Source organism: Lampris incognitus, chromosome 17 (assembly GCF_029633865.1).
Source record: "Lampris incognitus isolate fLamInc1 chromosome 17, fLamInc1.hap2, whole genome shotgun sequence".
In the NCBI taxonomy this organism is placed as follows: Eukaryota; Metazoa; Chordata; class Actinopteri; order Lampriformes; family Lampridae; genus Lampris; species Lampris incognitus.
The window spans coordinates 2,189,116-2,211,255 of NC_079227.1; the positions used below are offsets into that span (position 1 = coordinate 2,189,116).

Here is a 22,140-nt window from a genome sequence, read left to right on the forward strand (position 1 = left end):
TACAACACAACAACCTTCACATATACACACAAGGACTGACTTATACAGGTGAAATAAGAGGTGATGAGGTGCAGTGGTGCAGAGAATATATCAGAGAGACTGAAATACATGTTAGCAGCTTACTGACATACATGCCTGAGGTAGATGTACATGGCAGAGTGTACCAGTATACATACAATGTACAGTACAGTATATACAACATGTACAGTACAGTTCATATAACATGTACAGTACAGTATATACATCATGTACAATACAGTATATACAACATGTGCAGTACAGTATATACATCATGTACAGTACAGTATATACAACATGTACAGTACAGTATGTACATCATGTACAGTACAGTATATACATCATGTACAATACAGTATATACAACATGTACAGTACAGTACATATAACATGTACAGTACAGTATATACATCATGTACAATACAGTATATACAACATGTACAGTACAGTACATATAACATGTACAGTACAGTATATACATCATGTGCAGTACAGTATATACAACATGTGCAGTACAGTATATACAACATGTACTGTACAGTATATACAACATGTGCAGTACAGTATATACATCATGTGCAGTGCAGTATATACAACATGTGTAGTACAGTATATACAACATGTGCAGTACAGTATATACAACATGTGCAGTACAGTATGTACATCATGTACAGTACAGTATATACATCATGTACAGTACAGTATGTACGACATGGATGATTTATTTGACAGTGTTAAGTGTTCATTTGAATGACAGCCTGCAGAAAGAAAATGTTTTTATATCTGGTTGTTTTGGGTTACAGTGCTCTGTAGCGCCTACCAGAGGGGAGGAGTTGGAACAGGTTGTGACCAGGGTGTGATGGGTCTGCAGTGATGCTGCCTGCCTGTTTCCTGAGTGTGGAGGTGTCTAAGTCCTGGATGGAGGGCAGGTTGGCACCAGTGTTTTCTCTGCAGACTGAAGTGTTCGTTGTAGTCTGTCCCTGTCCTGTTTGGTGGCCGAACCAGACCAGACAGTGGTGGATGTGCAGAGGACAGACTGGATGATTGCAGTGTAGAACTGAATCAGCAGTTCCTGAGGCAGGTTGAACTTCTTGAGCTGGTGGAGAAAGTACATCCTCTGCTGGGCCTTTTTGATGATTGTGTCTATGGTGGATGTCCACCTAGGGGTCCCGGGAGATTGTGGAGCCCAGAAATCTGTAGGTTTTCACCATAGACACCGTGCTGTTGAGTATGGTGAGGGGGTGCAGTGTTGGGGGGGGGGGGCTCCTCCTAAAGTCCACTGTCATCTCCACTGTTTTGAGCGTGTTCAGCTCCAGGTTGTTATGGCCAGGGGCGCAACGGGGGTGCAGAGGGTGCAATGCACACAGGCACCATATCAGCGGGGGCACCAAAAGTACAGTGTACAGCAAACAATTTCTGGTTATAGGCCTATTTCTTTTTTTAAAGTTTAATATTTGTAAATATTATTACTTAGATGAGAATTTTGGATTAGAATATACACTCACCGGCCACTTTATTAGGCATACCTGTCCAACTGCTCATTAACGCAAATTTCTAATCAGCCAATCACATGGCAGCAACTCAATGCATTTAGGCATGTAGACATGGTCAAGACGGTCTGCTGCAGTTCAAACCGAGCATCAGAATGGGGAAGAAAGGTGATTTAAGTGACTTTGAACGTGGCATGGTTGTTGGTGCCAGACGGGCTGGTCTGAGTATTTCAGAAACTGCTGATCTACTGGGATTTTCACGCACAACCATCTCTAGGGTTTACAGAGAATGGTCCGAAAAAGTGAAAATATCCAGTGAGCGGCAGTTCTGTGGGCGAAAATGCCTTGTTGATGCCAGAGGTCAAAGGAGAATGGCCAGACTGGTTCGAGCTGATAGAAAGGCAACAGTAACTCAAATAACCACTCATTACAACCGAGGTATGCAGAAGAGCATCTCTGAACGTCGAACCTTGAGGCAGATGGGCTACAGCAGCAGAAGACCACACCGGGTGCCACTCCTGTCAGCTAAGAACAGGAAACTGAGGCTACAATTCGCACAGGCTCACCAAACTTGGACAATAGAAGATTGGAAAAACGTTGCCTGGTCTGATGAGTCTCGATTTCTGCTGCGACATTCGGATGGTAGGGTCAGAATTTGGCGTCAACAACATGAAAGCATGGATCCATCCTGCCTTGTATCAACGGTTCAGGCTGGTGGTGGTGGTGTAATGGTGTGGGGGATATTTTCTTGGCACACTTTGGGCCCCTTAGTACCAATTGAGCATCGTGTCAACGCCACAGCCGACCTGAGTATTGTTGCTGACCATGTCCATCCCTTTATGACCACAATGTTCCCATCTTCTGATGGCTACTTCCAGCAGGATAACGCGCCATGTCATAAAGCTCGAATCATCTCAGACTGGTTTCTTGAACATGACAATGAGTTCACTGTACTCAAATGGCCTCCACAGTCACCAGATCTCAATCCAATAGAGCACCTTTGGGACGTGGTGGACCGGGAGATTCGCATCATGGATGTGCAGCCGACAAATCTGCAGCAACTGCGTGATGCTATCATGTCAATATGGACCAAACTCTCTGAGGAATGTTTCCAGTACCTTGTTGAATCTATGCCACGAAGGATTAAGGCAGTTCTGAAGGCAAAGGGGGGTCCAACCCGGTACTAGCAAGGTGTACCTAATAAAGTGGCCAGTGAGTGTATATTACATGTTATATTTTTAAATTATAATAATTTTTTGCGTACAGTCTTTTGGTGCCCCCGCTGATGTGGCGCCTGTGTGCATTGCACCCTCTGCACCCCACCCCGCCCCCATTGTGCCCCTGGTTATGGCCGCATCAGAGGGCCAGCTGATCAACCTCCCATCTATATGCAGACTCATCAGCATCCTGGATAAGACCAATGATGGTTGTGTCATCCGCAAACTTCAGGCGTTTAACAGACGGGTCACCTGAGGTGCAGTCATTTGTGTAGAGGGAGAAGAGTAGAGGGGAGAGCACACATCCCTGGGGGGCACCAGTGCTGATTGTCCGGGTGCTGGAGGTGATTTTCCCCAGCCTCACCAGCTGCCTCACCAGCTGCCTCCTGTCTGTCAGGAAGTTTTTAATCCACTGGCAGATGGGGGCTGGTACAGTGAGCTGGGAGAGTTTGGAGAGGAGGACATCTGGGATGATGGTGTTGAACGCTGAGCTGAAGTCCACAAACAGGACCCTTGCACATGTCCCTGGGGAGTCGAGGTGTTGGAAGATGTAGTGCAATCCCATGGTGACTGCATCCTCCACTGACCTGTTTGCTCGGTAGGCAAACTGCAGGGGGTCGAGCAGGGGGCCTGTGATTTCCTTCAGGTGGGTCAACACCAGTCTCTTGAAGGATTTCATGACCACAGATGTTAGGGCAGTGGGCCCATAGTCATTTAATCCTGTGATACGGGGTTTCTTGGGGGACCGGGATGATAGTGGAGCTCTTGAGGCAGGAGGGGACTTCACACAGCCCAGTGATCTGTTGAAGATCAGTGTGAAAATGGGGGCCAGCTGGTCAGCACAGACTTTCAGACAGGAGGCTGACATGCCATCTGGAGCCAGTACCTTCCTAGTCTTCTGCCTCTGGAAGAGCTGGTGCACGTCCTCAACATGGATCCTGAGTGCGGGTGGGGGTTTGGTGGGAAGGTGAGAGGGGATGGCAGGGAGTGCAGTTGGTTGTGGGTTTTGGCTGTAGAGGGGAGGGGTGTGAAAGTTTTGTTTTTCAAACCTTGCAGTACAATAGGTCGTCAGCCAGTTGATGGTTCCCTGCAGTGTGTGTGTGTGTGTGTGTGTGTGTGTGTGTGTGTGTGTGTGTGTGGAGGGGTCTCCTGTAGTCGGTAGTGTCTTTTCAGAGTAGCACCTTCTTGCCACTCTGATCTCCTTTGTGAGTGTGTTTCTGGCTCAGTTGTACCAGATCCTATCTCCACCCCTCTAGGCTTCCTCTTTGGCCTGACAAAGCTGCCTGAGTTTAGCTGTGAACCAGGACTTACTGTTGCTGAAGGTACAGAAGGTTTTGGTGGGCACTGATATGAGATGTCACAGTGTCAGTAAGTTGGTCCAGGTCTGCAGATGCAGCCTCAAAAACACTCCAGTCAGTGCAGTCGAGGCAGGCCTGGACCTCCAGTTTTGACTGATTGGTCCATTTCCTCACAGTTTTAACCACAGACTTTGCAGATTTTAGTTTCTGGCTGTAGGTTGGGATAAGATGAATCAGACAGGGATCGGAGAGTCACAGGGCTGCACGGGGGACAGGGTGATAGGCGTCCTTTAATATAGTGTAGCAATGATCCAGAGTGTATTTGTCTCTGGTGGGACATTTAACATGCTGTCTGTATTTTGGCAGTTCGTGGCTGAGGTTTGCTTTGATAAAATCTCCAAGGATAATGAGTAGGGAGTCTGGATATTTGTGCTCCATGTTTGTAATGTGAGCAGCCAGGTGTTTTAACACCTCTTTAACACAGGCCTGGGATGGATATAGACACCGACCAGAATAAATGATGGAGAGTCCCGCGGGGAAAAGAATGGTTTACAGTCGAGGAAAAAGGTCTCTAAGTGAGGGCTGCATGCTTTCCTCATCACTGTAGCATCCGTACACCAACCTTCATTTATGTAGAAGCATATGCCGCCACCCGGTGATATGCTCACTACGCCAGGTTTCAGTGAGACACAGGGCAGCAGATCCGGAAAGTCCTAATTTTTTTTTTCTGTTTAGGAGTAGGTCCACGGTGGTGTAGCGGTCTAAGCATCGGCTTTGTGTGGATGCAGTTGCCCACTGGGGACCGGGGTTCGCGCCCCGGTCTCGTCAGATCCGACTATGGCCGGACTCAATGAAGAGCAGTGATTGGCAGCGTTGTCTTCGGGAGGGGGGCGGAGTCGGCTTGTGTTCGTCACATGACTGCATCTGTGTGTGTGTGTGTGTGTGTGTGTGTGTGTGTGTGTGTGTGTGTGTGTGGTAAAACGCAGTGGTTCGGCCTGGAGTCACCTTGTCACGAAAGTGGCGAGGCGACTCCTTCCAGACTGCCGGCCGGAGAGATGCAGTTGGCAAACGCGTGAAGTACGAGGGTGGTGTCTGAACTAGAGTAGGGATCAATTGGCCATTAATTGGGAGAAAAAGGGGAAAATCAGAAATAAGTTTAAAAAAAAAAAGGAGTGGCAGTTGGTCCATCTTGTTGGCCAGGGAGCGGACATTTGCCAGGTGGATTGATGGGAGCGTGGTTCTACATCCCCGCTGTCACAGTTGACCGAGCGCTCCGGCTCACTGTTTACAATAACAGTGCCAGTGAGACATGGTAGGCTAATCTTTTATGACTGTGTGTGTGTGTGTGTGTGTGTCCATGGCTAATTTCGCAAACGACAGGACCTATCAGCCTAAGCATTTTTATGCACAGTTATGACTGTATGATGAAGAACCTCTCCTGGTTGTGGTGATTAAAAACCTTGGAAAATGTTTGTTCTCACTACCTCTGCTCGCTCTCCTCATTCACCTTCTAGCTCACTCGACCAATGCTGCTTTCTGTCATTGCCCTCTCTGAGGCCAGGGCCGGTGTTGGGGGTGGGCCAGACTGGGGTGTGCCCTCTCATTTGAACTCTTTCCCTACTGATGGCGGCCCCACCCTCACATGTAAACCTATTGTGATTGATGTCATCTTTGACCTGTCACAGTGTCACATCACTTGACTCGGGTTTTGAATTAAATTGGCGGGTGGAATTAGCTTACACTGAAGGAACAGAAGAAGACTAGACCACCACTTCATTAACAAAATGGACATCAGAAATTAGTTTAAAAAAATAAAGCCTACCTCAACCAGCACATCAGTGTCCTTGCTGTCTGTGCCACTGGTGCCAGCAGCCTGTGAATCTTCCACCTCTCTTGAGGCTACAACATCACCGGTGCCACAACCAGCGACACCGGCCTCCTTGAACTCAGCTTCAATCACAGCTGCATGCGCCTGCTGCTAACTGGAAAGCCCAGAGCAAGCATCCCCCTAGCGATCAGTAGCTCCGGATGATCTCGGTGATAATATGCCCAGCGAAGTAAAACTGGACACGTTTCCAGCTCGAATGACTTTAGGGAAGAAACTGACTTTTGCAACTGTGTGGTACCACAACAGACCCTGGCTTGAATCTACTACTACTTTTGGCTGCTCCTGTTAGGGGGCGCCACAGCAGATCATGTGTTTCCATCTCTTTCTGTCCCCTGCATATTCCTGTGTTACACCAACCACCTGCATGTCCTCCCTCACCACATCCATAAACCTCCTTTTTGGCCTTCCTCTCTCCTCCACACATGTCCAAACTATCTCAGTCTTGTCTCTCTTGCTTTGTCTCCAAACCGTCCAACCTGAGCTGTCCCTCTAATATACTCGTTCCTAATCCTGTCCTTCTTCATCACTCCCAATGAAAATCTTAACATCTTCAACTCAGCCACCTCCAGCTCCACCTCCTGTCTTTTCATCAGTGCCACTGTCTCCAAACCATACAACATAGCTGGTCTCACCACCATCTTGTAAACCTTCCCTTTAACTCTCGCTGGTACCCTTCTGTCACACATCACTCCTGACACTCTTCTCCACCCACTCCACCCTGCCTGCACTCTCTTCTTCACCTCTCTTCTGCACTCCCAGTTACTTTGGACAGCTGACCCCAAGTATTTAAACTCATACACCTTCATCACCTCTACTCCTTGCATCCTCACCATTCTCTGTCCTCCCTCTCATTCACACATAGGTATTCCGTCTTGCTCCTACTGACTTTCATTCCTCTTCTCTCTAGTGTATACCTCCACCTCTCCAGGCTCTCCTCCACCTGCTCCCTACTCTCACTACAGATCACAATGTCATCCGCAAACATCATAGTCCACGGAGACTTTTGCCTGATCTTGTCCGTCAACCTGTCCATCACCACTGCAAACAAGAAAGGGCTCAGAGCCGATCCTTGATGTAATCCCACCTCCACCTTGAACCCATCTGTCATTCCAACCACACACCTCACCACTGCTACACCTCCCTCATACATATCCTGCACAACTCCTACATACTTCTCTGCAACTCCTGACTTCCTCATACAATACCACACCTCCTCTCTCGGCACCCTGTCGTATGCTTTCTCTAAACCCACAAAGACCCAATGTAACTCCTTCTGACCTCCTCTATACTTCTCAATCAACATTCTCAGAGCAAACATCACATCTGTGGTGCTCTTTCATGGCATGAAACCATACTGCTGCTGCTGATCATCAACTCTCCTCCTCTTAACCTAGCTTCTATTACTCTTTCCCATATCTTCATGCTGTGGCTGATCAACTTTATACCTCTGTAGTTGTTACAGTTCTGCACATCGCCCTTGTTCTTGAAAATCGGTACCAGTGTGCTTCTTCTCCACTCCTCAGACATCCTCTCACTTTCCAAGATTGTGTTAAACAATCTAGTTAAAAACTCCACTGCCATCTCTCCTAAACACCTCCATGCCTCCATAGGTATGTCCCTGGCTGGAATAGTCAATTAAAAATGATGCAGCCTTTCGTTTCCTGTGCCGTGAATTTTGCTGGGGGTTGCTGGAGCCTATTATTCCATCCATCCATCCATCTGTTATCTTAACCGCTTATCCTGCTCTCAGGGTCGTGGGGATGCTGGAGCCTGTTCCAACAATCATTGGGCAGCCGGCGGGGAGACACCCTGGACAGGCCGCCAGGCCATCCCAGGGCCCACAGACACACATACACACACACACACACACACACATACACACACACATACACACACACACATACACACAATCTCCATTTCAAGGTCTTTATATTTCGACAGTTTTTCAGTTACTTTTACCTAGGTGCTTCTTTCAGTCGGGATGGACATGTCGATGAGTAGGCAGCTTTTTTCTTTTTTGTTCTTGATGACGATTCATTATTATTATTATTATCATTATCATTATTATCATTTTTTCACGTTTCCTGTTTTACATCCTGTAGAGCCGGGTCCAAACTATGGACCTGAGGAACTATAGGGTAGATGTCACTTGATTGACAGTACTCGTCTTAATATGTGGGCTGTTCCGAGGAGGGCGATCTTCTGGACTGCACTGATGTTGATGTTTCCTGGGATACGGTTGGTGAACTTTTCCATTCCCTTCTTCATGAGTCCTAGAGCTCCGATGACCACTGGTGTTGTTTTGGTCTTCATTCCCCACGTCCTGTTGATTTCAAGTCTTTGTACTTGGTCAGCTTCTCTGTGACTTTCACTGAGGTGTTTTTTTTGGATGGTATTGCCATGTCGATGAGCATGCACCTCTTTTGCTTCCTGTCCTTCATAATGATGTCGGGCTTGTTGGCTTTTATCTCTCTGTCAGTGTGGATGGGCGTGTCCCAGAGGATGGTGACATCATTCTTTTCAGTGACCGTTTTTGGCTGATGTTCGTACCACTTCTCAGTCGTCTTGATCTTGTAACTCCAGCAGATCTTCCAGTGCAGGTATGCTGCTGCCTTGTTGTGCCTGTATATGTACTCAGTCTTTGCCAGTTCCAGGCAGCCTGAGACAATGTGGTCAATGGTTTCTTCGTACATTCCACAGATTCTGCATTTTGGGTCTTTTCCATCTTTGATGATGCGATGGTGATAGGATCTGGTTGCCAGGCTCTGGTCTTGTGCAGCAATTATCAGGCCCTCCGTGTCTGCTTTCAGCCTGGTGCTCCTCAGCCACTGGTGTGTCTTTTGTGTTGGTCCACATCTGCATCTTTCATTCTTTTTGGGTACTTCCTGTGCATTGGTTTGTCCTCCCTGGTTTTTTGCAGTTGCCGCTGGCCATGATGTTTTGCCTTCTGCTTCACTCGTTTGGCATAGATGGTAGTTGCCTCATTTTCTGTCGGTGGGGTTTCTAGGACATCCAGCTCTTTCTTGAATTGCACAGCTTCTTTATTGATGGAGTAGATCTGATGTTTTACTATTTGGAGGAGTGGGTCATCTGTTTTTGTCAGGTATGCATCCAGCCCGATAGTGGTAGTCTTGAAGGTCAGTTCGAGTTGGACTAGGCCTCGTCCTCCTGAAGCTCTTGGTAGGTACAGCCTGTCGACATCTGCTTTCAGGTGGTGCATCTTCTTCATGGTCAGCATCTTTCTTGTCTTGGTGTCTAGTCTCTTGATGTCGTTCAGTTTCCAATTGATGATGTTGAAGCTGTACGTCACTACAGGTATTGCTAGGGTGTTGATAGCTTCAATTCTGTTAGCCGCATTGAGTTCGCTCTTCAGTACCATGCGCACTCCCCTGTGGTACTCGTTCCGGATCTTCTCCTTCATGGTTGAGTGTTGTATGCCTTGATCTAGCTCTTTGATTACGGTGTCAGTGTCAAGGTCTAAGTCTGCAGTCTTGGTAAGTCTTCCTTTTTTGAAAGTGGCTTTGGCAAACTTGTCGATTCCGAATTCCATCTTGATATCATCACTGAAGGTCTTGACGATGGTGAGTAGACCCTTCTGCTGATTGTCACCCTTGCTAAATGTCTTGAGGTCGTCAATGTAGAATAGGTGGGTCAGTTTGCCATTCTGTGATTTGTACCCATATATGCTGTTGTTCAGTGGATTGCTGAGTGGTGCTAGTGCAAGGCAAAAGAGCAGTGGTGATAGTGAGTCCTCTTGGAAGATTCCGCTTCTGATGTTGATCAGTCTCGATGTTAACGACCCCTCTGCATGATGGAGATTCAGGGTGGTCTTCCAGGTCTTCATGCTGTCCATGATGAATTTGACAGTTGTTGGGCAGACTTTGTAGATCTTGAGGCTCTTCTCTATCCAGGAGTGTGGCATGCTGTCAAATGCCTTCCTGTAGTCAATCCATGCTGTTGACAAGTTCTCTTTCTTCGATTTGACCTCTTGCAATATGGCTTTATTGATGAGTAGCTGGTCCTTGCATCCATAGCTACCTTTCTTACGTCCCTTCTGTTCTGTTGGTAACAAGTTGTTTTTGTCAAGGAAGCTATAGGTCCTCTGTAATGATGGTGGTGATGATCTTGTACATTGTCGGTAGGCAGGTAATGGGTCTGTAATTTTTTGGGTTCTGTGTCTCCTCTGTCTTCGGGAGCAGGTACGTGGTTTCCCATGTGAGCCATTTGGGACATTTCTTTGGATTCTTGATGATATCATTGTAGCCCATGCGAGCTCGTCGTGGATGCTGGGCAGGTTCTTGATCCAGAAGTTGGCAATTCTGTCTATCCCTGGTGCCTTCCAGTTGTTGGTCTTGTTGATGGCAGCAGTGGTCTCAGTGGTGTTGATGTCTGACCATTCTTGGTGCTGTATATATTTGTATTGATCTTGCTGTTGCTAGATCCATGTAGCTCCCTCATTGTGCTTTTGTTGTTCTCCCAGATCTTACTCCAGAACTCCTCGACTTCTTTGATTGTAGGTGGTTCATTGACATCTATCTTCTTCTTGCTCAGCTCACGATATAATTTTTTGGCATCTTCTTTGAAGATCTTGTTTTGTCAAAAGAACTTGCTCCTCTTATTGAATCTCCTCAGTCTCTGTGCCTTTGCTTGAATCTGTTGTTTTAGCATCTCTTTGACTATTGGTATATCATTCTTCTGTGTGATGTTGAGCTTTCGTTCCATTTGTTTCCCTTTTCTCTCTTTGATGTTGGCGTTTTCTCGACTTCACTCAGGAGTGATAGTTGTCTCCACAGTTTCCTAATCTCCTTCTCAATTTTCTCCTTCCAAACTGGTTGTTTTTTCTTCTGTTTCTGTTGTCTTGGTCTTTTTCCTACTGTGTCTGCTATGGCTGAAGTGGCCGCACATATGAGCTGGTTGATTTCTGTTAGGTTCAACGGTCCTGTCATCTCGCTCTTGATGTTTTCGATGGCTTCGTTGGTGAGCCTGATGGCTTCTTTGGAGTGGTGGTCTTTCTTGATCTTTGGGATTATTAGTCGTTCTTCGATAGGAATTTCTTTTAGGGTTTCCCATCTCTGCCGGATACTTACTGTCATCTCTGCTTCTTTCTCATTGTATTCTTCCTGGACTGTCTCTACTTGGTGTTGTACTTCTGAGGGGTCCGTGATGGTGGTTTCTGCTTGTTCTTCTTCCTCTTCACCAGTTGCTGCTGTCTCGTCTAGTTTGTTGATATTTAGCTCCTTGATGCTTGTGTTGGGGATGCTCTCTCAGATCTTTTCTCGTATGTTTTCGAGTTCCAGGGCTGTTAGTCTTTGGTTTTTAATGATGTCGTGCCTGAATTTGGAGAGTTTGTTGGCATCCAGATTCAATCTGTCCATAGGGTGTTTTTCTCACCAGATGTTGTAGGCAGCTTTGGATGTTGACATTACTGTCGGGTTTAGTGAAGCAGTGTAGAAGGCTTCCATGACATCTTTATACTCTTCCCTAAACCATTTCTGTCTTGTTCTTTTTGTTGGGTTTTTGGTTGTTGTACATAGAAGGCCACTGTGAGGAGTGTCCTCGGTGTGGTGTTCCTCTAGTATTTGGTGGGTAGAGTTTGTTCCAGTAGCAAACTTTTCGATCCCAGGCTGGTTCCTCGCTGTGGATCGCGGTCCTTGTTAACACGCGTGACGACCGATGCGGTATGGTGATTTAGTTAGTCGTAATTGCATCATTGTGTTTAACTCTCAGAGCCCCTTTGGCCGCTTGTATTGCTGGTTTGCCATACTTGCGTTGCCCGGTCCGGGCCACATGGAGGAGGGGTTGAATTTCTATGGACCTTATTATCATTATCATTGTTATCATTATCATTATTATTATAACAAAAATAATAATAATGCATAATTATAAAATACTTTTCATTAGCGAAAACATAAAGTGCTGTGTAGTGTGGCAGTGCACATGCAGTGCTGCTGTTGTTGCTATTTTACAGTTGCTTTGGTGATGTTGTGTGCCCACTCACTAAAATCAAATGCCCGGCCTGTTGATTTGCTGTAGTGCCGGACCTGTCCTAGTCAACCGTGAGCATGCGTGACTCACATCTACAGCTGAGTCAGATCGGGCAGTAATGGTGTCAGAACCAAAACATTATGTGTTCAGGTATGAGTCTTGAAAGTAAACAAGAAGTCCATCGTGTTTCACAAGCCAGCATAACATTCACTGCTGAGCTCAGCACAAGAGAACTGGAGGAACACTGGAGGAACCAACAATAAGTCCCCTTATTAACCTCGCCGCCACGCAGCAGCGCCATAGTCTCCAGTGTTAAAACGCTGCTATAAAAATACAATTTCAAGAGTAGGATTAATCACAGCCACAGCTGGAAATCATCTCAGTAGCTACGACAAAACATTTCACCTGGCTGAGCTATGTTTTCTTACCACCGTGTTATGAATGAAAGTCAATCAGCAGAGCAGCCATTCACCTTCATTCCTTTTATATCATGAAAACCATGATGGCCAAACACATTTGAAGTCTTTTAATAAGAGCTTTGAAATGGTGACAGCCTGATCTCTGTCATTTCATGTCAGGCTTGGTTGCTTTCATGCAAGACTTCATCTAGGAGGCAGAATGTTTTTGTTAGGTAGACTTTTTTAGCTTGAGTGCTGCATATTAACAACTCCCCCCCCCCATATTTCCCAGTCAGTCGCCTCGGGTGCTGTGCAGAAGTCTTGTAGTGGCAGGCGAAACACTGGTTCGGTTCGTTTGATAATACCTTGTTCATAAGAAATGTTTCAGGCTCCTCTGATAAACCTGACGAGTCAAACCGTTTTAAAAGTGGTTATTTTCAGGCCTGGAAAAGATATAGAAAAAGTTCAGAACATGTTTAGAAAAAGGTACCAGTGTGAAAATGTATCCAGTCTATCTGTCTTTCCTTTGTTCAGGTTATTCTTTTCTTCATATGTGATGGAAAGTGTTACAAAGTAAGCTGAGCTTATTTTAGTGTGTTCAGTGAAAACAAAGCTGAGACACGGCAGCCCCCTCCCTCCACGTGAGGTGGAGGTCTTTTTCTGTCTGTTAAGATATTGTTTACTGTTAGTTTGCTGACTGCTGTTTACAGAGCACAGTAAGCCTTTCTTCACCAATCACAAAAAGACAAGGTGATGAGGAATATTCGAGTAGTCTTCATCTACTTTATTCAACACGTGATGCTTTTTGCTGCGTGCCCAGACTGGAGCCTGTGACTTGTGTGACTTGTGTGACTTGTATGACGTGGTCAAGGAAACCGTTTGCTCTAATAGTTGAGTCACAAACTAATAACATGTGCTAACTGATGCTTATCAACACAGACATTGTCCAAAGTTAAAATGAGATACTGAAGCATCCGGGTAGCATAGCGGTCTATTCCGTTGCCTGCCAGCACGGGGATCACCAGTTCGATTCCCCGTGTTACCTCCGGCTTGGTCGGGCGTCCCTACAGACACAATTGACTGTATCTGCGGGTGGGAAGCCGGATGTGGGTCTGTGTCCTGGTCGCTGCACTAGCGCCTCCTCTGGTCGGCCGGGCACCTGTTCAGGGGGGAGGGGGAACTGGGGGGAATAGCATGATCCTCCCACGCGCTACATCCCCTGGTGAAACTCCTCACTGTCAGGTGAAAAGAAGCGGCTGGTGACTCCACATGTGTGGGAGGAGGCATGTGGTAGTGTGCAGCCCTCCTGGATCAGCAGAGGGGGTGGAGCAGAGACCGGGACGGCTCGGAAGAGTGGGGTAATTGGCCGGGTACAATTGGGGAGAAAAGGGGGAGAAAAATGTGATACTGCAGATAGGATTTCTTTTCTTCTCAACTTGCTTAAATAAGATCAGGCAAAACGGATGAGGTGACCTTGAAAGTCATGGCAAAGTTTAGGAATTTTTGATAAATGAAACATTTTGGAGTTGTGTGGATTAGTTTGGGACAAAGCAAAACTTGGCGAGGTTTCATCCAATCAAATGTCAGGGCTTAGCACAGTCATTGTCTTATTATGAAGGTTGTTTCTCATCCGGCCGTCTCGGTCTTCTGTATGTGTGTTGTAGTTCTCTGTCAGTGGGAACCAAGACCGGATACCGGCTCTTCTCTGTCACCTCTGTGGACAAAATGGACTGCATCCATGAGGGAGGTAAGAGAGGACAACCAGCTCTCGTTCTGCTGTAGGGATTCTCAGTGGGAACAAGGGGGACCGCCAAAGGTCATCTAGTGAGGTCACTAGAGTCTCTGGCACAATGACTTCACTAGCACTTATCCCATTTAAAGACTTGATAAAGGGCGCCAGGTCGCAGAAGTGTTATGGAGCATGCCACATAACCGCAACGTCCCTGGCTGGATTCTAGCCGGTGACCTTTGTTGCATGTCGTACCCATCGCTCTCTCCCCGTTTCCTGTCTGCCACTTCACCATCCCCTATCCAGCAAAAGTAAAAATAGCAACAAAAAAAATCGATAAGAATGATTCACTCTAAAATCTATTTATTCACTCATCCATCCATCCATCCATCCATCATCCAAACCGCTTATCCTGCTCTCAGGGTCGTGGGGATGCTGGAGCCTATCCCAGCAGTCATTTGGCGGCAGGCGGGGAGACACCCTGGACAGACCGCCAGGCCATCACACACACACACACACACACACACCTAGGGACAATGTAGTACGGCCGATTCACCTGACCTACATGTCTTTGAGTCACCTGACCTACGTGTCTTTGGACTGTGGGAGGAAACCCACACAGACACGGGAGGAACATGCAAACGCCACACAGAAGACGAGTCGGGATTATTCACACATACCAGAGATTATAATACATGAACAGCAAGAACAAAAATCTGCTCATATGGGCGTTAGGGGTTGCATGAGTGCATAGTTTTACAGCTGAGTACTCCCTTCCTGAAAAATTCGAGTTTTTGAGTGGGGGGGGGGTCGTGTGGGAGGAGTCTTTCATCAATCAAAAGACAGTGAAACTATGATGGGGTTGGTTTCAGCACATGGTGCTGAGCATATGAAGGTAACGCTTGGTCTTGCCTTGTGCAGTGGTGAAGCATGGACGATACCGACGATATCTTAACTTTATCATTACCAACATTCTGCAGTTCCCAAGACCGACAGTTAGTCAGCAAAGTGGGACTTTTCACTCAATGTTCTTATTTAGTTTAAATGTAGCGGCTGGTTTTTTTTTTTTTTTTGTAAATTCAGTGAAACCTGGTCATCATTAGTAAACCTGACTGACTTAAGAAGGAAATTACTCATATTTGATTGTATCTGTTTTTTCCCCCTTTTCTCCCCAATTGTACTTGGCCAATTACCCCACTCTTCCGAGCCGTCCCGGTCTCTGTTCCACCCCCTCTGCTGATCCAGGGAGGGCTGCAGACTACCACATGCCTCCTCCAATACATGTGGAGTCACCAGCCGCTTCTTTTCACCTGACAGTGAGGAGTCTCACCAGGGGGACGTTGCACATGGGAGGATCACGCTATTCTCCCCAGTTCCCCCTCCCCCCTGAACAGGTGCCCCGACCGACCAGAGGAGGCGCTAGTGCAGCGACCAGGACACATACCAACATCCGGCTTCCCACCCGCAGACACGGCCAATTGTGTCTGTAGGGACGCCTGACCAAGCCAGAGGTAACACGGGGATTTGAACCAGCGATCCCCGTGTTGGTAGGCAACGGAATAGACCGCCACCCGGACGCCCTGATTGCATGTATTTTTTAACAACATTAATTTTTTTAGCGGCATTAGTGTAGTAGCCTAGTCTGTTATGACAGATGTTAGAGCCATCTTGAGTTCCCTTTTCTGCTGTCGTCATCCTTCCTCTGGCATACCAAGCGCTGTAACTGGGAACTGAGTGCCCACGGCATCCAGCACCACACCATTAACGAGTACACCATGTTAACGTAGAAATGCAAGAATTGATGTAACTGCTTGAGAACTGGAATGCCGGAGTACTCTGTGCAACCCCTAATGGGCGTCCCAGGTATGAAGCCTCATCCCATGATAGACAGTACATATCTCACATCACCAGATGGTGCTACACATTGGTGGTGGTTGAGGTGAGCCCCCCCCCTTCACTGTGGAGCACTTTGGGTGTCTAGCTAAGCGCTATATAGATGTAATGATGATGACGATGATGATTAATGTGCGTCTGTTCAGGGATTGTGTTGTAGTTCAGGTTGAAGTATAAGCCATTCTTACATGATGGTAGAAAAGAACATAATATCTTTGCAAAGCAACCCGTTATGCAAAACATGTGCATGTAGTTGAAATGCTGGTCAAACATTACAAAACTACAGATCTGCTATTCTGTTTCATACAGCGAAGAGAACACTGTAATATTTTGACAAATGTATGTCTGTAAGGGAAAAAAAGTGGTTTAATGGTAAGACAACTTACTGATTCCAGTTAGAAAATTCTCATTTGCCTCCATCAGAAAGAAGATTCACTTAGTATGTTGCTCAAAGACACTTCAGCACAATGCTGCCAACACCTTACATGATTATTCTGTTTGTTTTACATCCTGGGTTTTGTTTCCATAGTTTTTCTCCATCATTCATATCAGTTAACATGCATGTCAAAAAGACATGCATGTCAGGGTAAATACCAGTGGCGGCTGGTGCTAAAAATGGGGGGGGGGCACAATTTAACTTGGCGCAGCACACCTGACAGCTGCTTTAATGTCCACACAGTCACAGAGTTATTAACCAGCCACGGAGGATGCACAAGCCAGTGCATTCTGGTCCCAAGCCCGGCTAAATGGGGAGGGTTGTGTCAGGAAGGGCATCCGGCATAAAATCTTTGCCAAATCAAATATGTGGATCATAAATAAGATTTCCCTGCCGGATCAGTCGAGGCCTAGGTTACCAACAAACGCCACCGGTACTGTTAGCCAGCAGGGTGCCGGTGGAAACTATGCTACTGTTGGGCAAAGGAGAAGGAGAGGGGGGAGGCATGTCCAGAGGCAGTGGGAGAGGAGGAAGGGTAGGAGTGTGGCGGTGAGAGTCGGAACTTTGAATGTTGGCACTATGACTGGTAAAGGGAGAGAGCTGGCTGATATGATGGAGAGAAGAAAGGTAGGCATACTGTGTGTGCAAGAGACCAGGTGGAAGGGGAGTAAGGCCAGGAGTATTGGAGGTGTGTTCAAACTCTTCTACCATGGTGCAAATGGGAGGAGAAATGGGGTAGGGGTCATTCTGAAGGAAGAGTATGTCAAGAGTGTGTTGGAGGTGAAGAGAGTGTCAGACAGAATGATGAGTATGAAGCGGGAAATCGAAGGTGTATTGCTGAATGTTATCAGCGTATATAATAATAATAATAATAATAATGCATTTTATTTGTGGGCACCTTTCAGAGCACTCAGGACACCTTACAGAACACAGTTAAAAAAAACAGCACTGTATCAGACAGCATAAAATCAAAACAAAGCAGGGTAGACAATAAAAAGTTAACACAACAGATAAGTATACAATCATCATCTGCACAGAACTCAGTGCAGCGTGGACCAGACTGAATATGCCAGTTTGAAAAGGTGCGTTTTGAGATGGGATGTGAAGGATGAAAGAGACTCAATGTTGTGAAGGTCTTGTGGGAGAGAGCTCCATAGGCGGGGGACAGAACCACTGAAGGCTCTAGTCCCCATGGTAGTCCAGCGGGCCGATGGTGTAGTGAGTAGCAGAAGAGGATCTGAGAGTGCGGGAGGGCATGCGGACATGACGGCGTTCAGAAAGATAGGAAGGAGCTAAGTTATTAAGGGCCTTAAAAGTGAGGAGCAGGATCTTGAAGTCAATACGGTATAAAACAGGAAGCCAATGCAGTTGCTGAAGAACAGGAGTGATGTGATCTATGGAAGGAGTTCTGGTGATGATACGGGCAGCTGCATTCTGGACCAACTGAAGCTTATGAAGACACTTGAGGGGAAGACCAAAGAGGATAGAATTACAGTAGTCAATACGGGATGTAGCCAGGGTGTGAGTGAGTATGGCTGTGCTGTTAGGAGTAAGTGACAGCTGAAGACGATTAATATTGCGTAGGTAGAAGTATGCAGACCGAGTAACATTGTTGATGTGGGCTTCAAAAGATAAGGTGTTGTCCATATGCCCCACAAGTTCGGTGTGAGATGGAAGAGAAAGAAGAATTCTGGAGTGAGTTGGATGAAGTGGTGGAGAGGGTACCCAAGGAGGAGAGAGTGGTGATTGGAGCAGACTTCAATGGGCATGTTGGTGAAGGGAACAGAGGTGATGAGGAGGTGATGGGTAGGTATGGTGTCAAGGAGAGAAATGTGGAAGGACAGATGGTGGTGGATTTTGTGAAAAGGATGGAAATGGCTGTGGTGAATACATATTTCAAGAAGAGGGAGGAACACAAGGTGACATACAAGAGTGGAGGAAAGTGCACACAGGTGGACTATATCTTATGTAGGAGGTGCGGTCTGAAAGGGATTGGAGACTGCAAGGTTGCATGAGTTTGGAGACCAAGAAGAGGAAGAGAGTGAAGGCAGAGCAGAAGATGAAATGGTGGAAGTTGAAGAAGGAAGACTGTTGTGTGGAGTTCAGGCAGGAGTTAAGACAGGCACTGGGTGGTAGTGAAGAGTTGCCGGATGGCTGGGCAACCACTGCAGAAATAGTGAGGGAGACAGCTAGGAAGGTACTTGGTGTGTCATCAGGACAGAGGAAGGAAGACAAGGAGACTTGGTGGTGGAATGAGGAAGTACAGCAAAGTATACAGAGGTGGCAAAGGCAAAGCAAAAGGCATATCGTGAGTTGTATGACAGGTTAGACACTAAGGAAGGAGAAAGGGACTTGTACAGATTGGCTAGACAGAGGGACCAAGCTAGGAAGGATGTGCAGCAGGTTAGGGCGATCAAGGATGGAGATAGAGGAAGAGGAAGGAGTAATCTGAGGGGCTGATGAATGAAGAAAATGAGAGAGAGAGAAGGTTGGATGATGTGGGGATATTGAACCAGGAAGTTCAGTGGATTAGCAAGGAGGAAGTGAGGGCAGCTATGAAGAGGATGAAGAGTGGAAAGGCAGTTGGTCCTGATGACATACCTGTGGAGGCATGGAGGTGTTTAGGAGAGATGGTAGTGGGGTTTTTAACTAGATTGTTTAACACAATCCTGGAAAGTGAGAGGATGCCTGAGGAGTGGAGAAGAAGCATACTGGTACCGATTTTCAAGAACAAGGGCGATGTGCAGAACTGTAGCAACTACAGAGGTATAAAGTTGATCAGCCACAGCATGAAGATATGGGAAAGAGTAATAGAAGCTAGGTTAAGAGGAGAGGTGGTGATGATCAGCAGCAGCAGTATGGTTTCATGCCAGGAAAGAGCACCACAGATGTGATGTTTGCTTTGAGAATGTTGATGGAGAAGTATAGAGGAGGTCAGGAGGAGTTACATTGTGTCCTTGTGGGTTTAGAGAAAGCTTATGACAGAGTGCCGAGAGAGGAGGTGTGGTATTGTATGAGAAGGTCAGAGAAGTATGTAGGAGTGGTGCAGGATATGTATGAGGGAGGTGTAGCAGTGGTGAGGTGTGTGGTTGGAATGACAGATGGGTTCAAGGTGGAGGTGGGATTACATCAAGGATCGGCTCTGAGCCCTTTCTTGTTTGCAATGGTGATGGACAGGTTGACGGACAAGATCAGGAAGGAGTCTCAGTGGATTATGATGTTTGCGGATGACATTGATATCTGTAGTGAGAGTATGGAGCAGGTGGAGGAGAGCCTGGAGAGGTGGAGGTATGCACTGGAGAGAAGAGGAATGAAAGTCAGTAGGAGCAAGACGGAATACCTATGTGTGAATGAGAGGGAGGACAGAGGAATGGTGAGGATGCAAGGAGTAGAGGTGACGAAGGTGTATGAGTTTAAATACTTGGGGTCAACTGTCCAAAGTAACGGGGGGTGCAGGAGAGAGGTGAAGAAGAGAGTGCAGGCAGGGTGGAGTGGGTGGAGAAGAGTGTCAGGAGTGATTTGTGACAGAAGGGTACCAGCAAGAGTTAAAGGGAAGGTTTACAAGATGGTAGTGAGACCAGCTATGTGATATGGTTTGGAGACAGTGGCACTGATGAAAAGACAAGAGGAGGAGCAGGAGGTGGCAGAGATGAAGATGTTAAGATTGAGAGTGATGAAGAAGGACAGGATTAGGAACGAATATATTAGAGGGACAGCTCAGGTTGGACAGTTTGGAGACAAAGCAAGAGAGACAAGATTGAGATGGTTTGGACATGTGTGGAGGAGAGATGCTGGGTATACTGGGAGAAGGATGCTGAATATGGAGCTGCCAGGGAAGAGGAGAAGAGGAAAGCCAAAGAGGAGTATGTCTGTGAATGTTCTCATTCATCCAGGTCATGGTGATCCAAAGGAGTTGAATCAAGTGCAACTGGACTTGGTATATATCCGTGAAGACGTTTCACCTCTCATCCAAGAGGCTTCCTCAGTTTGTGCCTTTCTGACTAGACCAAGCTAGTCTGACTGGCTGGTGATGAGACTCAGAATTTATCCTCTAGGAGTCGTTGTCAGAGCTATAGATGTCCATGGCTCTTTGTGTCCCGATGTTTACCAACGCCCGTCGCTAACAGAGCCATAGATATGAGTGGCTCTTTTGTGTCCTGATGTTTGGCTGCGCCCGTCATTATCGGAGCTATTGATATGCGTGGCTCTCCTGTGCTCCGATGTCCAACTGCACAATTTGCATTTGTTTAGCAGCGACGGTGATTGGGGGTGTTAGTTTGGACTTCATTGTTCAGTGGTGATGAGAGTCGCTGGAGCCGTTAGTGACCGACTGTTGTTCTTGGAGGCTAGGCTTCTTGAGTCTCCTGGGTAGAGGAGGTTTATGGATGTGGTGAGGGAGGACATGCAGGTGGCTGGTGTGACAGAGGAAGATGCAGAAGACAGGAAGAGATGGAAGCGGATGATCTGCTGTGGCGCCCCCAACGGGAGCAGCCGAAAGTAGTAGTAGTAGTAGTGGTAGTCGTCGTCGTCGTCACAGAGTTATTAAGGACAATGTAGCCTATAGGTTTTATCAGGGTTCGTAGACAGTGGATGATTGACAGTTGAGATGATGAGGCGGGGTGGTGGGTGTGAACAGGATTGACAGCCACGAGAATTGTCCAATCACATTAGATCAAAAAACATTAAAACAATACCAATTTGCTGCCAATAATAGTGTCCAAACCAATTAGACAGCAGCCTCAGGTCACAAGTTTGAAGGCTTACATAAGGTATGGTTTGGCCGGCGCCCCTCACCCAGGAAGTATATGTATTCAGACAGAAATCAACCAAATACCATTTCGACCAATATTTAATGCTGCTGACAGATGCTGACAGACTGAAAACACGTTTATTTCATAATTATTTGCATTATACAACTAAATTATATTTAAAATGTTTAAGTAGATTTTCATCTCTTGATATTCGAAGGGGGCGGCGCCCCAGCACCCTGTACTGGCCAGCCACCACTGGTTAATACTCCTGCCTGTGCTCCTGAGCAAGGCAGTAGGAAAGAAGAAGTGGAGTTGGCCCCCGGGTGCTGCAGCTGCCCACTGCTGCTACACAACAGGATGGTTACATGCAGAGAACACACTCGCTGTAAGAACACAAAGTCGAATAAAGTGGCTTTCCTTTTACTCACCAGCTTCATTTTGTAGATGTTGGACATGGACCACCGCTGGAATCACCTTTACACTGGTGTCTTATGGGACAAGTGAACTGGAGTGTTAAATGTGTCCTTTAAACAACAAATGCCCTAGTGTGTCAGTCAGACTGTGTCCATGACTGTCCATCATCTATGACCTCTCTATGGTGCTGGCCAGCTAGTTTATGGATGTTACTACTACCTACGGTAAGTACGGGCTGCTACTTCCTGCAGGGTGAACCAGGAAGTAGATCAGCAACGTCATCCACCACTGATCATATTGGACATTTCAGATAATAACACAGCTTTTACTTTGCTTTCACTTCCGATTATGTGTGGCGAGTCTCGTGCCACGGCAGGGTTCAGAGATGGAGGATGGACGTGGATTAGTGAAAACACCGTTTCTTTATTTACCATAACTGAAGTCTTTGTTCACATGCTGCACGGGGCGTTGCTTAGTGTTACTGGAGCCTCCTCTGTCCGTTTTTATCTGTTTTTTCTCTCTGTCTACTGCTCATGTGGTCGTGTCAGTGTGTCAGGCCAGGACCCAGCCTCACTGCACATATAAAGGGCAGGTTGTTAGTTTGCCACACCTCGCTAATGCATC

General features: G+C 46.7%; 1 protein-coding gene across 3 annotated transcripts in view; it reads left to right on the forward strand.

Moving 5' to 3' along the window:
• The window catches only part of LOC130127461 (WD repeat domain phosphoinositide-interacting protein 1-like), a 60,524-nt gene that overhangs the window by 2,171 nt on the left and 36,213 nt on the right, over positions 1 to 22,140 (forward strand). For 2 of the 3 annotated variants that reach the window (XM_056297109.1, XM_056297108.1), the window contains exon 2: positions 13,958 to 14,040. The exons of the other annotated variant lie outside the window; for it this stretch is intronic. In XM_056297109.1, coding sequence (XP_056153084.1) covers positions 13,958 to 14,040 — 83 coding nt within the window. The remainder of the gene's footprint in view (positions 1 to 13,957; positions 14,041 to 22,140) is intronic. 3 annotated transcript variants of the gene reach the window in all.